The 15,118-nt window shown below is 51.0% G+C and overlaps 1 protein-coding gene across 1 annotated transcript in view; it reads right to left on the bottom strand.

Moving 5' to 3' along the window:
• Positions 1 to 15,118, bottom strand: part of MIOS (meiosis regulator for oocyte development) — a 121,795-nt gene that overhangs the window by 75,312 nt on the left and 31,365 nt on the right. The window contains exon 6 of the mRNA XM_075316870.1: positions 774 to 839. Coding sequence (XP_075172985.1) covers positions 774 to 839 — 66 coding nt within the window. The remainder of the gene's footprint in view (positions 1 to 773; positions 840 to 15,118) is intronic.

Below are 15,118 nucleotides of genomic sequence, written 5' to 3'. Positions count from 1 at the left end.
TGTGACGTACTGGTAGCCAGCGCGGGGGATTTCTGAGTGACCCCCCCCGGTGGTTTGTGACAGGTGGCATCTGCCGAAGCATAGGCATGCACCTGATTCCGATACAATCAGCAGCTGCTGCTGACTAAAATGGGAGCTTGCGTGAATGTGTGCCTCCTTCAACACAAAGCATAAAACTGATGGGCCCGTGATGCACGGGAGGGTGTATAGGCAGAGGGGAGGGGTTACACTTTTTAAAGTGTAATACTTTGTGTAGCCTCCGGAGGCAGAAGCTATACACCCAATTGTCTGGGTCTCCCAATGGAGCGACAAAGAAAACTGATTTGTCCCGTCCGTTTTTTCACGGATCCTTCATGATCCGTTTGTGTTTGGGACAGCCCAATGCGTATGCCAAACATGCTGGGCATGCTCAGTAGAGCATGACAGAATCCAGCACTGGATTCCGTCGTGTGACAGATTACGGCGGAATCCAGCACCATAGACATCCATTATAGCTTGTGACGGATGGCGACGGAATCCTGTGGAGTGCATTTTTTTCCCGCTCCGAAGAACGTTACATTCAGCGTTGCTCCTGCCTGACGGTCAGTCACTAAACGACTGATCTGTCACGCGGTGGATGCAACGCCATCAGTCTCTAATAGAAGCCTAAGGGGAAAAAATGGATTCCTGCAAAATATTTTGCAGGATACCGTAATTCCTCACGGCGACGGATGCAAAACAACGGAAGTGTGAACCTAGCCTTAGTGGTGACCTTGTACACGTTGATGTCTCACCTGAGCGTCATTTAGGAACAAGCAGGCGAAGGCCACCCGATCCCTCACCGCCATGGCGCAATCAAACTGAAATAATAAATGAGAGCAAGTGTTAGCGCATACAACAGACAATAATCGCCCCTTATCTTAGGCAGATGACATCAGAGTCTTCCATGCACTAATCCTAAACTCATGGAAAAGAGTAAAGTAATTATGTGTGCAGTAAATAGATGTGGTTCTGCACCACCGCTGTACGGCCTGTTCACAATCCTGGGGAGGAGTGGATTAGAAGCAGTATTCCCTTAGTGAGACTCCGCTTCTGGGTGCTCGCTAATGAGAACGGAAAGCTGTAGGTATGTGGAACCATATAGAAGAAAGTCCAATGGCACGCCGAATATCTGGTAAAAAAAAAACACCTTTCATTTTTTTTATTAAATTAAGCAATGCATATTAAAAAGGCAGTGAAGGAACCGGGTGCAGGATCCCGACGGCCGTTTCGCGTTAAACACGCTTCCACGGGTCCAATCCCGCGAAACGGCCGTCGGCCGTGAGGTATCCTGCACCCGGTTCCTTCACTGCCTTTTTAATATGCATTGCTTAATTTAATAAAAAAGAAAAGTTTCTTTACCGGAGATTTGGTGTGCCACTGGACTTTCTTCTATATGGTTCCACATAATTATGTGTGTGTGAACGGCACCATAGATCAGAAGTGATTATCATTTTTCATTACTTATGCCCTACCTTTGATTTAATGCTGCCACGGATTACCGAAATAATGGACTACGCTTCCCATAACTCCTCTGACATTTTATGGACTTTGCTACTACTTAGGCGAGCACCTCTGTAATGCAAGGTAAGGGAGCTGTGCGATTCCTCCGCTGCCCGGCGTGTAAATTGCTGGAGATACTAATGTGTTCAGAGAATGTGACGTCACCTCTCCGGTCTGTGAATCCACTGGATTCAGATCCTCTGGATGCTTGTCTCAGAGGGAGGCGGATCTGAGAATCTCTCTTTTTTCGGATGAGAGGGTTACGGTTCTGACCCAGCATTCCTTTAGTTTGGAAGACAACTAATCCGCCTAATATGTCCCTCTGGGTTTCCAAGGTCAATGACTTCATATATACTGCAGAACACAGTGTTTCCTAAATGTTGCGGTCCTTGCGTCGTCCTATGTGATTATATCCTAACATGAGGAAACTCGCAGGATTTTCTGCTTATTTCATAAATTGAACTTATTGTAAAGCAAATAATAAAAATGTAAATGAGATAAATGTAAAAGAACAAGGATCAAAATTAGAGAACACTTTCAGATACCTGCAAGTTATTGGTGTAATCTGGCGCCTGGTGCTAGTTTCCTCACTTATCTGACAAACCCTATGTAACTGGCTCCTAACTTTCCAGTCTACACTGACTTTGCAAAAATGGTGTGCTGTTGCTCAGCGACTGAAACCCTCCGGCAGCAGGTTTTCCAGATGAAAGCCAAAGGGGTGACGCTATCAGTCATAGCAAGAGAAGTTGGTCGTTCCAAGTCTGTGGTTTCCAGAATATCACATCTTCACATCAAACTCTTTCAAGTCCCCCTAAAAGGCTGGTCGCCCTCGAAAGACAAATGCAAAAGAGGACAGGATAATGTGGAGAATCTCCATGGGTAATAGTTTCCACACTGCAGCTGGAATTTAATCGGCAGTTCAGCACTGAACAGGGTAAGGATCGGTCTCATCATACAGTGTCACGATGTTTAAGAGCATTTGGACTGAAAGCAGACTCTACACTGACCAAACCTCTCATTAGCAGAAAGAGTCACAAGGCTAGACTAACCTTTGGTGAGGAGCGTGTTGTGTGGACAGAGGAGAAGTGGCCACAGGTCATTTTAGGGATGAAAGCAAGTATAATTTATTTGGGCCTGATGGGAAACATTATAATCATTGATAAACTGGGGAAAGAACCCAAAATGTGTTCAGAAGTCAGTGAAAGGCGGTGAAGGAAGTGTCATGGTTTGGGGAATGTTTTCTACAGCAGGAATTGGACCTCTCATACAGACACATGGCAGAGGAATGCAAGTGTGGTTCACTACTTGCGTTCATCACTCAATTAGCCAGCAATTTTCATGCACAATGAAATGGCAGCCCAGAGTCCTGATCTAAACCCAATAGAAAACCTCTGGAAAATCCTTGGTGACAAAGTTATGGCCAAGAAACCCACAACAGTCAAAGAACTGTGGAAGAGACTGGAAGAAGAGTGGACCAAAATCCCCCCAGAGCAGTGTGAGAGACTAGTGATGTCCTGTGGAAGAGACTGGAAGAAGAGTGGACCAAAATCCCCCCAGAGCAGTGTGAGGGACTAATGATGTCCTGTGGCCGCAGATGTGCTGGAGTCATTCACAGCAACGGCCGATGCACGTCCCACGTCCCGATTGTGACTGTTGTTGCCTGCAGAACATTTACTGATCATCTCTCTCTGTTCTACAGTCATTGCTGTTCTCTAATTATCAGCATCACGTTTTGGGCAAAATAAAGGTTTTAGGATGCTAAACTCTGGATCTTTTGTAAACACTGTTCTAGTGGCATGGTGCACCCCTTACAAAAAACCTGCACATGCTCATCAATGTAGATTATATTATTCCAGAAAAGAAGGGAATTTTGTTTACTTACCGTAAATTCCTTTTCTTCTAGCTCCAATTGGGAGACCCAGACAATTGGGTGTATAGCTATTGCCTCTGGAGGCCACACAAAGTATTACACTTAAAAGTGTAAGGCCCCTCCCCTTCTGGCTATACACCCCCAGTGGGATCACTGGCTCACCAGTTTTAGTGCCAAAGCAAGAAGGAGGAAAGCCAATAACTGGTTTAAAGACCAATTCAATCCGAGGAAACATCGGAGAACTGAACCATACCACATGAACGACATGTGTACCCGAAAAAACAGAAAAACCCCGAGAAAACAGGGCGGGTGCTGGGTCTCCCAATTGGAGCTAGAAGAAAAGGAATTTACGGTAAGTAAACAAAATTCCCTTCTTCTTTGTCGCTCCATTGGGAGACCCAGACAATTGGGATGTCCAAAAGCAATCCCTGGGTGGGTAAAAGAATACCTCATGATAGGGCCGTCAAACGGCCTTCTCCTACAGGTGGCCAACCGCCGCCTGAATGACTTATCTACCTAGGCTGGCGTGTGCCGAAGCGTAGGTATGCATCTGATAATGCTTGGTAAAAGTAAGTAGACTCGACCAGGTGGGTGCCTGACACACCTGCTGAGCCGTAGCCTGGTGCCGTAATGCCCAGGATGCACCCACGGCTCTGGTAGAATGGGCCTTCGGCCTTGAGAGAACCAGAAGCCCAGTAGAACTGTAGGTTTCAAGAATTGGTTCCTCGAGCCCCCGAGCAAGGGTGGATCTGGAAGCTTGCGACTGTTTACGCCGACCAGCGACAAGGACAAAGAGTGCATCCGGGTGGCGCAGGAGCGCCATGCGGGAAGTAGAACCTGAGTGCTCTCAGCAGAACCAACAGATGCAAATCTTTCTGAAATTGATGGACTGGACGAGGACACAAAGAAGGTGAGGTGATATCCTGATTGATATGAAAATGGGATACCACCTTAGGGAGAAATTCCGGAACCGGACGCAGAACTACCCTGTCCTGGTGAAGGACCAGGAAGGGAGTTTGTATGAGAGCGTTGCTAGCTCGGAAACTCTCCTAAGAGACGAGACCGTTACTAGAAGGCCACTTCCCGTGAAAAACGGGAAGGGAGACATCCTTCAAAGGCTCGAAAGGCGGCATCTGGAGAGCAATTAGAACCTTGTTCAGATCTCAGGGCTCTAACGGCCGCTTGTGCTGAGAAGACAAACTCCCCGTAGGAACGTGCGTACCTGAGGAAGTCGTCGTTTCTGAAAAAATACAGATAGCGCTGAGACTTGTCCCTAAAGGGAACTGAGCGACAACCCATTTTCCTACCTAGATTGCAGGAAGGAAGGAAACATAGACGATGCAACCGGCCAGGGAGAAACACCCTGCGCCGAGCACCGAGATAAGAACATCTTCCACGTCCTGTGGTCAATCTTGGCGGACGTTGGTATGCTAGCCTGTCTCATGGTGGCAACCACGTCCTGAGGTAATCCTGACGACACTAGGTTCCAGGACTCAATGCCACACCATCCGGTTGAGGGCCGTAGAATTCAAATGGAAGAATGGCCCTTGAGACAGCCAGTCTGATTGGTCTGGTAGTGCCCCCGGTTAGCCTACCGTGAGGCACCACAGAACCGAGTACCACAACATCCTCGGCCAATTTGTAGGGACGAGGATGGCGCGGCCGCAGTCGGTCTTGATCTAGCGCAGTACTCTGGGCAACAATGCCAGAGGTGGCACCTAAGGTAGCTGGAACTGCGACCAATGCTGAACTAAGGCGTTTGCCGCCAGAGCTCGATGATTGTGAAACCGTGCCATGAAGCTGGCACATTGTTGTTGTGCCGTGACGCCATTAGACCGACGTCCGGCCTCTGTCAGCGGCGCCAGATCTCCTGAAACCCGTCCGGGTGAGGAGACCATACTCTTTCGGCCACACCTCAGCGACTTAGGAAGTCAGCTTCCTAGTTTCCACACTTGGGATGTGAATTGTGGATATGGTGGATGCCGTGTCTTCCACCCACATCAGAACCTGCCGGACTTCCTGGAAGGCTTGCCGGTTGCGCGTTCTTCCTTGGTGGTTGATGTATGCCACCGCTGTGGAGCTGTCCGACTGAAGTCGGATATGCTTGCTTTCCAGCCGCTGTTGGAAGGATTGTAGGGCAAGATACACTGCTCTGTGTTCAAGAACATTGATCTGAAGAGTGGACTCTTGCTGAGTCCACGTACCCTGAGCGCTGTAGTGGAGAAAAACTGCTCCCCACCCTGATAGACTCGCGTCTGTCGTAACTATCGCCCAGGACGGGGATAGGAAGGACCTTCTTTTTGACCAAGAGGTGAGAAGAAGCCACCACCGTAGAGATTCCTTGGCCGCCTGAGAAAGAACGACGACTCTGTTGAGGGACGTCGACTCCTCGTCCCATTGGCGGAGAATGTCCCATTGTAGTGGACGCAGTAAAACTGCGCGAAAGGAACTGCCTCCATTGCTACCATCTTACGTAGGAAGTGCATGAGGCGTCTCAATGTGTGCGACTGGTTCTTAAAGAAGAGCTTGCAGCCCGTAGTGAATGCTGTTTGTCTAGCGGCAGCTTCACTATCGCTGAGAGAGTAAGAAACTCTATGCCTAGATATGTTATTGATAGGGTCGGGGTCGGATCTGACTTTAAAAAGTTGATGATCCACCCAAAACTCTAGAGAGTCTCCAGCGCAACGTTCGGGCAGTGTTGGCATGTTTCCTAAGAGAGTGCCTTGACAAGTAGATCGTCTAAATACGGGACCACAGAGTGACCCTGAGAGTGCAGGACTGTGACTACTGCTGCCCTGACCTTGGCGAAGACCAGTTGGACTGTCGCTAGCCGGAAGGTAGAGCTACGAACAGAGGGTGTTCGTCTCCTATAACGAAGCGTAGAAACGCTAGTGCTCTGGATCAATCGGCACGTGTGGATAAGCATCCTTGATGCCTAATGATGCTAGGAAATATCCTTGGGACCTTGAGGCGATGACATGGCGGAGGGATTCCATCCGGAACCGCCTGGTGTCCACGAGCTTGCTGAGCATTTTTAGATCCAGAACGGGACGGAACGGCCCGTTGTTATAGGTACCGCAAAGAATTTGGGGTAAAAACCGTGACCTTGTTCCTGAAGAGGAACGGGGGTCATCACTCTTTCTGCCTATAGAGTGCACCCTGTTTGCAGAAGAGCAGCGGCCCGGCCGGGAGGTGGAGAAATTCTGAAGAATCGAGTTGGAGGACGAGAAGTGAGCTCTACCCTGTACCCGTGAGACAGAATGTCTCACACTCAATGGTCATTGACCTATGGCAGCTAAATATCGCCAAGGCGGGAGAGCCTGCTACCGACCGAGGCCGCAAGTCATGAGGAAGCCGCCTTGGAAGCGGGTTTTCAGACTGTCGCTTTTTTGGGCGAGACTGAGCCCGCTAAGAATCTTAGCTCCTCTGATCCTTTTGAGTCCACATTGGACGAGGAAAAATGGGACCTGCCCGAGCCTCGAAAAGGCCGAAAACCCCGACTGCCTCTTGCTCTGTTGGGGTTTGTTGTGTCCGGGCTGAGGAAAGGATGAATCCTTACCCCTGGACTGTTTGATGGTTACATCCAACGCTCACCAAACAGTCGGTCAGCAGAAAAAGGCAACTGGTTAGGCAACCTTTTTTGGAAGCAGAATCTGCCTTCCATTCACTTAACGAGCAGACCAGGCTCTGCTTAAAAACACGGAGTAGCGGAGGCTACCGCCGCACGGTTCGCAGAGTCCAGGACAACCTGAATCGCGTAAGAAACAAATGCAGACATTTGAGAGGTTAAGGATGCCACCTGCGGCACAGATGTACGTGTAACCGTGTCAATCTGTGTAAGACAAGCTGAAATAGCTTGGAGTGCCCCAAGGGAGAGAATGCCGGAGCCAACGGTGCGCCGACAGCCTCATAGATGGCTTTCGACCAGAGATCCATCTGTCTGTCAGTGGCATCTTTGAGTTTGCAGTTCCATCTCCCACTGCAACTATGGATCTAGCTACAAGCCTGGAGATTGGAGGATGCCGCTCGGGACATTGGGTCCAGTCCTTGACCAAGTCAGGGGACAGGGATAACGTGTATCCTAAGCCGTTTGGAGAAGCGCATATCTGGATAAGCGTGGTGTTCCTGGACTGCCTCTCTGAAGGCAGAGTGGTCCAGAAAAATACGTGAAGCTGACTCCTCCACTGGAGGAGCTGTGAGAAATAACCCACATTCTATAGATGGACGCTATAAGATTATTTACTATGGCGTCACAATCAGGTGTATCCAGATTGAGAGCGGTCTCAGGATCAGAATCCTGAGCCGCTACTTCCGCCTCATTACACAGCGAGTCCTTCTGTTAGGACCCTGATGAAACCGAGGCCGCTCATAGCGAGCCCACTTAGGCTGTCTGGGACTGACGTCCGTGCAGAGCCGTGACTCTGGGATGCGTGTGACATTCCCGGAGCTGTTAGTTATTCACACTGAGGGGGGCCATGGATCAATGATTCAACAGTGCCCATATTGTGAGAGACATGTCCGGACTGCTAGGCTTCTAGTATCATAGCCATAGTCTCAGAAAAACTGTCAGTAAATACTGCAGACACCGTCCTCATCCCCTGGCCATTAGTGCATACAATGGGAGTCTATGTACCTGCCGGCCGTATAGCCGTACATGCTGTACCAGCTGTATAGAAAAACATGTGGTTCTGCACCTTTGTTTTACACAGAGAATATGCTGATAACTCCTCCGCATAATCCAGGAGGGTATATACAACGTGCGACCAAACAGTGCAATGTATATAGTACAAGCATATCTATAAGTGCACTTCTGCACTAGTGGGGTTAGCACCACAGGTGCTGCTTAACGCCTGTTACAGCGATTGTGTGACTATCAGAATGCCAGGGTCTTCCACACTTGTCTCTGTATCGTACAGAAACTGACACTAATGGCTGCCGGTGTCCTTGTAGAGAAGGAAGCCGTGGGCGTGCCTGAGAAAGTGCGGGAATCCGGATTCACAGTGCACACAGTGAGAGGGGTGGAGTATGCAAAACATACTCCAGCTCTCAGCTCTGCTCTATGCAGCGTCACGCCCCTACCCTGACTGTCAGGGCTGTGGGCGGTAACGAAGGGAGACTAGGCCCAGAAGCCGGGGACTCGAGTTAACAGCGCGGCCGCCGTAAAAGCGCGGGCCGCGCTGAAGTCCCCGGCGCACCACAAGTGCCAGCCGCGCCGCAGTTCCAGCGGCCGGCGCGACCGATTCATAGAAGTGTCCAGCGTCCCGCCCCTCTCCTGACTGGCAGGTCTGGGGGCGGGAACGAACGGAAGCAGGCCGCAAAAGCCGGGGACTCTAGTTATCAGCGCGGCCGCCGTAAAAGCGCGGGCCGCGCTGAAGTCCCCGGCGCACCACAAGTGCCAGCCGCGCCGCTGCCAGCGGCCGGCGCGACCGATTCCTGGAAGTGGCCAGCGTCCCGCCCCTCTCCTGACTGGCAGGTCTGGGGGCGGGAACGAACGGAAGCAGGCCGCAAAAGCCGGGGACTCTAGTTATCAGCGCGGCCGCCGTAAAAGCGCAGGCCGCGCTGAAGTCCCCGGCGCACTACAAGTGCCAGCCGCGCCGCAGTCCCAGCGGCCGGCGCGACCAATTCCCATAAGTGAGCCTGCTTCAGCAAAGCTGAATGAGGCCATGGCACAGGCGCCGCAGCGCTGATGTCCCCCGGCGCACTACAACACCCAGCATGCTGCGGTGTGAGCGCCAAATGCACGGGGACACAGAGTACCTTGAGGAAGCAGGGCCATGTCCCTGATGTACTCCGCTCCATCCAGCATCTTCTCCAGGGGCTGTAGATGGAGCACGGTCTCAGTGCCTGGAGACCGGTAAATCCCACTTCACCCAGAGCCCTGTAAAAAGGGATGGGGAAGGAATCAGCATGTGGGCTCCTGCCGCCGTACCCGCAATGGGTACCTCAACCTTACAAACACCTCCGACATACAGTGGGGTGAGAAGGGAGCATGCTGGGGACACTATATGTGTCCTCTTTTCTTCCATCCGACATAGTCAGCAGCTGCTGCTGACTAAAAAGTGGAGCTATGCGTGGATGTGTTGCCTCCTTCGCACAAAGCACAAAACTGGTGAGCCAGTGATCCCACTGGGGGTGTATAGCCAGAAGGGGAGGGGCCTTACACTTTTAAGTGTAATACTTTGTGTGGCCTCCAGAGGCAATAGCTATACACCCAATTGTCTGGGTCTCCCAATGGAGCGACAAAGAAAAAGCAAGTGATCATAGTGTTCTCCAATTCTGGCCTCCAGTGTATATATGGAGGACCTGACTGTTTCTCTTTACAGTAGGTATAATTCCTTTTATAAGGCTGGTTTCACACTACGTTTATTTAACATCCGTCCATAACGTTTTTTTAGCGGAAAAACGGATCCAGTGCAAATGCGTTTTCACTTCAATGCATTTGCAATGGACTCGCGTCCACCTGCGTTCGCATGCGTTTGCGTGCGTTAGACACAGGATCCGTACTTTTGCGTTATTTTAACAAGTTTCAAAAACGCTACTTGTAGCGTTTTTTACCTTTGTCAAAATAACGCATCTCACAGGATCCTTCACATTGCGCCGCGAGCTGCAATGCATTTCAATGAGCGCTGGATCCTGCCTAGCAGAATGCGTTGAGTTGCGTTGTAACAGGATCCTGCTTTTGTACTGAGCATGCCCAGAAAGTACTGAGCATGCCCAGAACCAGTCTCGCGTGATCTGTCTCTCTCCTCCCTCCCTCACCCTCTCTATCTCTGTCTCTGTCTCTCTCCCCCTCCCTCACCTGAGAGCTGCGGACACTCGTAACCAAGGTAAATATCGGGTAACCACTTCTCTTAGTTACCCGATGTTTACGTTGGTTACGCGTGCAGGCAGCCCTGCTCCTAGCAGCTGCAGACACTCGTAACCAAGATAAATATCGGGTATCCAAGCCCGATGTTTACCTTGGTTACGAGCGTCTGCAGCTGTCAGAAGCCGGCTCCCAGTCTGGCACGTTTAGTTCCCCTCACTCCCGATCACATGACTCCAATGCCCGCCCCTAAACATCCAGTGACAGGATCCTGCAAAGTAAGACATGCGTTTACATGCGTTTTTTGCTGTAAAAGCAGGATCCGCTTTTGCAGCAAAAAAACGTTCAGGACGCATGTTAAATAAACGTAGTGTGAAAGCAGCCTAAGATGTGGTTCTCCTGGATAGAGTTTCAACGCTCCAGAGAATATGGAAACCTCTTTTTGACTGTGTTTTTGGATTGTGGTTGTATTGTTCCCTTACTTATCCTTTCCTCGCTTCTCCTTCCACCCCATTCTTTCGTCTACTTTTCTTCTCTTGATTCGTTCTCTAATTAGAGAAAAATTGGCAAAACTATTTACTACTTTGAGGACCCTCAGTCAGATTCCATCCGTTTCTACGATTTCTTGAAGACTCTGTCTATGGCTACTTACTGGCTGACATATGATACTATCGCATTATGTAGGCCTACTTGTATCTTGGAAATTATGATTTCCCCACTTCATTTATGCCATGTTATTGTTTGTCTAAAAGAGTGAAATATATAAAATATATATATATATATATATATATATATATATATATATATATATATATATATATATATATATATATATATATATACACACATATACACACACACACACACACACACACACACACACCAAACGTTTCGACACCTCCTCATTGAAGAAGGGAATTTTGTTTACTTACCGTAAATTCCTTTTCTTCTAGCTCCTATTGGGAGACCCAGACAATTGGGGTGTATAGCTTCTGCCTCCGGAGGCCACACAAAGTATTACACTTTAAAAAGTGTAACCCCTCCCCTCTGCCTATACACCCCCCCGTGCATCACGGGCTCCTCAGTTTTGGTGCAAAAGCAGGAAGGAGGAAACTTATAAATTGGTCTAAGGTAAATTCAATCCGAAGGATGTTCGGAGAACTGAAAACCATGAACCAAAAGAACAATTCAACATGAACAACATGTGTACACAAAAGAACAACCAGCCCGAAGGGAACAGGGGCGGGTGCTGGGTCTCCCAATAGGAGCTAGAAGAAAAGGAATTTACGGTAAGTAAACAAAATTCCCTTCTTCTTTGTCGCTCCATTGGGAGACCCAGACAATTGGGACGTCCAAGAGCAGTCCCTGGGTGGGTAAAAGAATACCTCAATAAAAAGAGCCGAAAACGGCCCCCTCTTACAGGTGGGCAACCGCCGCCTGAAGGACTCGCCTACCTAGACTGGCGTCTGCCGAAGCATAGGTATGCACTTGATAGTGTTTCGTGAAAGTGTGCAGACTAGACCACGTAGCTGCCTGACACACCTGCTGAGCCGTAGCCCGGTGTCGCAATGCCCAGGACGCACCCACGGCTCTGGTAGAATGGGCTTTCAGCCCTGAAGGAAGCGGAAGCCCAGAAGAACGGTAGGCTTCTAGAATCGGTTCCTTGATCCACCGAGCCAAGGTTGACTTGGAAGCCTGCGAACCCTTACGCTGGCCAGCGAAAAGGACAAAGAGCGCATCTGAACGGCGCAGGGGCGCCGTGCGAGACACGTAGAGCCGGAGTGCTCTCACCAGATCCAAAGAGTGCAAATCCTTTTCACATTGGTGAATTGGATTAGGGCAAAATAAAGGCAAGGAGATATCCTGATTGAGATGAAAAGGAGATACCACCTTAGGGAGAAATTCCGGGACCGGACGCAGAACCACCTTATCCTGGTGAAACACCAGGAAGGGGGCTTTGCATGACAGCGCTGCAAGCTCAGACACTCTCCGGAGTGATGTAACTGCCACTAGAAAGGCCACCTTCTGCGAAAGACGTGATAAAGAGACATCCCGCAGCGGCTCGAAAGGTGGTTTCTGAAGAGCCGTTAGCACCCTGTTAAGATCCCAGGGTTCCAGCGGACGCTTGTAAGGTGGGACTATGTGGCAAACCCCCTGCAGGAACGTGCGGACCTGCTGAAGCCTGGCTAGGCGCTTTCAAAAAAATACGGAGAGCGCCGATACTTGGCCCTTGAGAGAGCCGAGTGACAAACCCTTGTCCATTCCGGATTGAAGGAATGAAAGAAAAGTGGGTAAGGCAAACGGCCATGGAGGAAAACAGTTATCAGAACACCAGGATAAGATTTGCCAAGACCTGTAATAGATCTTGGCGGACGTTGGCTTCCTGGCCTGTCTCATGGTGGCAATGACATCCTGAGATAACCCTGAAGACGCTAGGAGCTAGGACTCAATGGCCACACAGTCAGGTTGAGGGCCACAGAATTCAGATGGAAAAATGGGCCTTGTGACGGCAAGTCTGGGCGGTCTGGAAGCGCCCACGGTTGACCCACCGTGAGATGCCACAGATCCGGGTACCACGACCGCCTCGGCCAGTCTGGAGCGACGAGAATGGCGCGACGGCAGCCGGACCTGATCTTGCGTAACACTCTGGGCAGCATCGCCAGAGGAGGAAACACATAAGGCAGTCGAAACTGCGACCAATCCTGAACTAACGCGTCCGCCGCCAGAGCTCTGTGATCCTGAGACCGTGCCATGAATGCCGGGACTTTGTTGTTGTGCCGTGACGCCATGAGATCGACGTCCGGCGTTCCCCAGCGGCGACAGATCTCTCGAAACACTTCTGGGTGCAGAGACCATTCCCCCGCATCCATGCCCTGACGACTGAGAAAATCTGCTTCCCAGTTTTCTACGCCCGGGATGTGAACTGCGGAGATGGTGGAGGCTGTGGCTACCACCCACTGCAGAATCCGTCGGACTTCCTGGAAGGCTTGACGACTGCGAGTGCCGCCTTGGTGGTTGATGTATGCGACGGCAGTGGCGTTGTCCGACTGGATACGGATCTGCCTGCCCTCCAGCCACCGATGGAAAGCCAACAGGGCTAGATACACTGCCCTTATCTCCAGAACATTGATCTGAAGGGAAGACTATCGGAGTCCAGGTTCCCTGAGCCCTGTGGTGGAGAAAAACCGCTCCCCACCCTGACAGGCTCGCGTCCGTGGTGACCACAGCCCAGGTTGGGGGTAGGAAGGATTTTCCCTGCGATAGAGAATTGGGAAGGAGCCACCACTGAAGTGACGTCTTGGTTGCAAGGGAAAAAGAGACGTTCCTGTCGAGGGAAGCCGACCTCCTGTCCCATTTGCGGAGAATGTCCCATTGGAGTGGCCGTAGATGTAATTGCGCGAACGGCACTGCCTCCATCGCTGCCACCATCTTCCCCAGGAAGTGCATGAGGCGCCTTAAGGGGTGTGACTGACTCCGAAGAAGTGATTGCACCCCTGCCTGCAGAGAAAGCTGTTTGTCCTGCAGTAGCTTGACTACCGCTGACTGTGTATGAAACTCCATCCCGAGATAAGTCAGTGATTGGGTCGGTGTCAACTTGGATTTCGGGAAGTTGATTATCCACCCGAACTGCTGGAGAGTCGCCAGAGCGACGGTAAGGCTGTGTTGACACGCCACCCGAGAAGGGGCCCTGACTAGGAGATCGTCTAAGTAGGGAATCACCGAGTGGCCCTGAGAGTGTAGGACCGCCACGACGGATGCCATGACTTTGGTGAAAACCCGTGGGGCTGTCGCCAGGCCGAAAGGCAATGCCACGAACTGAAGGTGTTCGTCCCCGATGGCGAAACGCAAGAAGCGTTGATGTTCGGGTGCGATCGGCACGTGGAGATAAGCATCCTTGATGTCGATCGATGCTAGGAAGTCTCCTTGTGACATCGAGGCGATGACCGAGCGGAGAGATTCCATCCGAAACCATCTGGTTCTCACATGTCTGTTGAGCAGCTTGAGGTCCAGAACAGGACGGAATGATCCGTCCTTTTTTGGCACCACGAACAAGTTGGAGTAAAAGCCGCGACCACGTTCCTGAAGGGGAACGGGGGTCACAACTCCTTCTGTCTTCAGAGCGTCCACTGCCTGAAAAAGTGCATCGGCCTGAGCGGGGGGCGGTGAGGTTCTGAAGAAACGAGTCGCAGGACGAGAGCTGAACTCTATCCTGTAACTGTGAGACAGAATGTCTCTCACCCATCGGTCTTGAACATGTGGCCACCAGGCGTCGCCAAAGCGGGAGAGCCTGCCAACGACCGAGGATGCGGTCAGGGGAGGCCGAGAGTCATGAGGAGGCCGCCTTGGAGGCAGTGCCTCCTGCGGCCTTTTGGGGGCGTGACTTGGACCGCCACGCATAGGAGTTCCTCTGGCCTTTCTCCGGCCTGCTGGACGAAGAGGATTGGGGCTTGGCGGAGGGACGAAAGGACCGAAACCTCGATTGTATTTTCCGTTGCTGAGGTCTCTTAGGTTTGGACTGGGGTAAGGAGGAGTCCTTTCCCTTGGATTCCTTAATAATCTCATCCAATCGTTCGCCAAACAAGCGTTCGCCAGAAAACGGCAAACCGGTTAAGAACCTCTTGGAGGCCGAGTCTGCCTTCCATTCGCGCAGCCACATGGCCCTGCGGACTGCCACAGAGTTAGCGGATGCCACAGCTGTACGGCTAGCAGAGTCTAGGACTGCGTTCATGGCGTAGGAAGAAAAAGCTGACGCTTGAGAAGTCAAAGACGCAACTTGCGGAGCAGAATTACGTGTGACAGCATTAATCTCAGCCAGACAAGCTGAGATAGCTTGGAGTGCCCACACGGCTGCAAAGGCCGGGGCAAAAGACGCGCCCGTGGCCTCATAGATGGACTTCACCAGGAGCTCTATCTGCCTGTCA

The sequence above is a fragment of the Anomaloglossus baeobatrachus genome, chromosome 6 (assembly GCF_048569485.1).
Source record: "Anomaloglossus baeobatrachus isolate aAnoBae1 chromosome 6, aAnoBae1.hap1, whole genome shotgun sequence".
Lineage (NCBI taxonomy): Eukaryota > Metazoa > Chordata > Amphibia > Anura > Aromobatidae > Anomaloglossus > Anomaloglossus baeobatrachus.
Note: the sequence above shows the minus strand (reverse complement) of the source record. Positions and strands in the feature narration are given on the sequence as shown.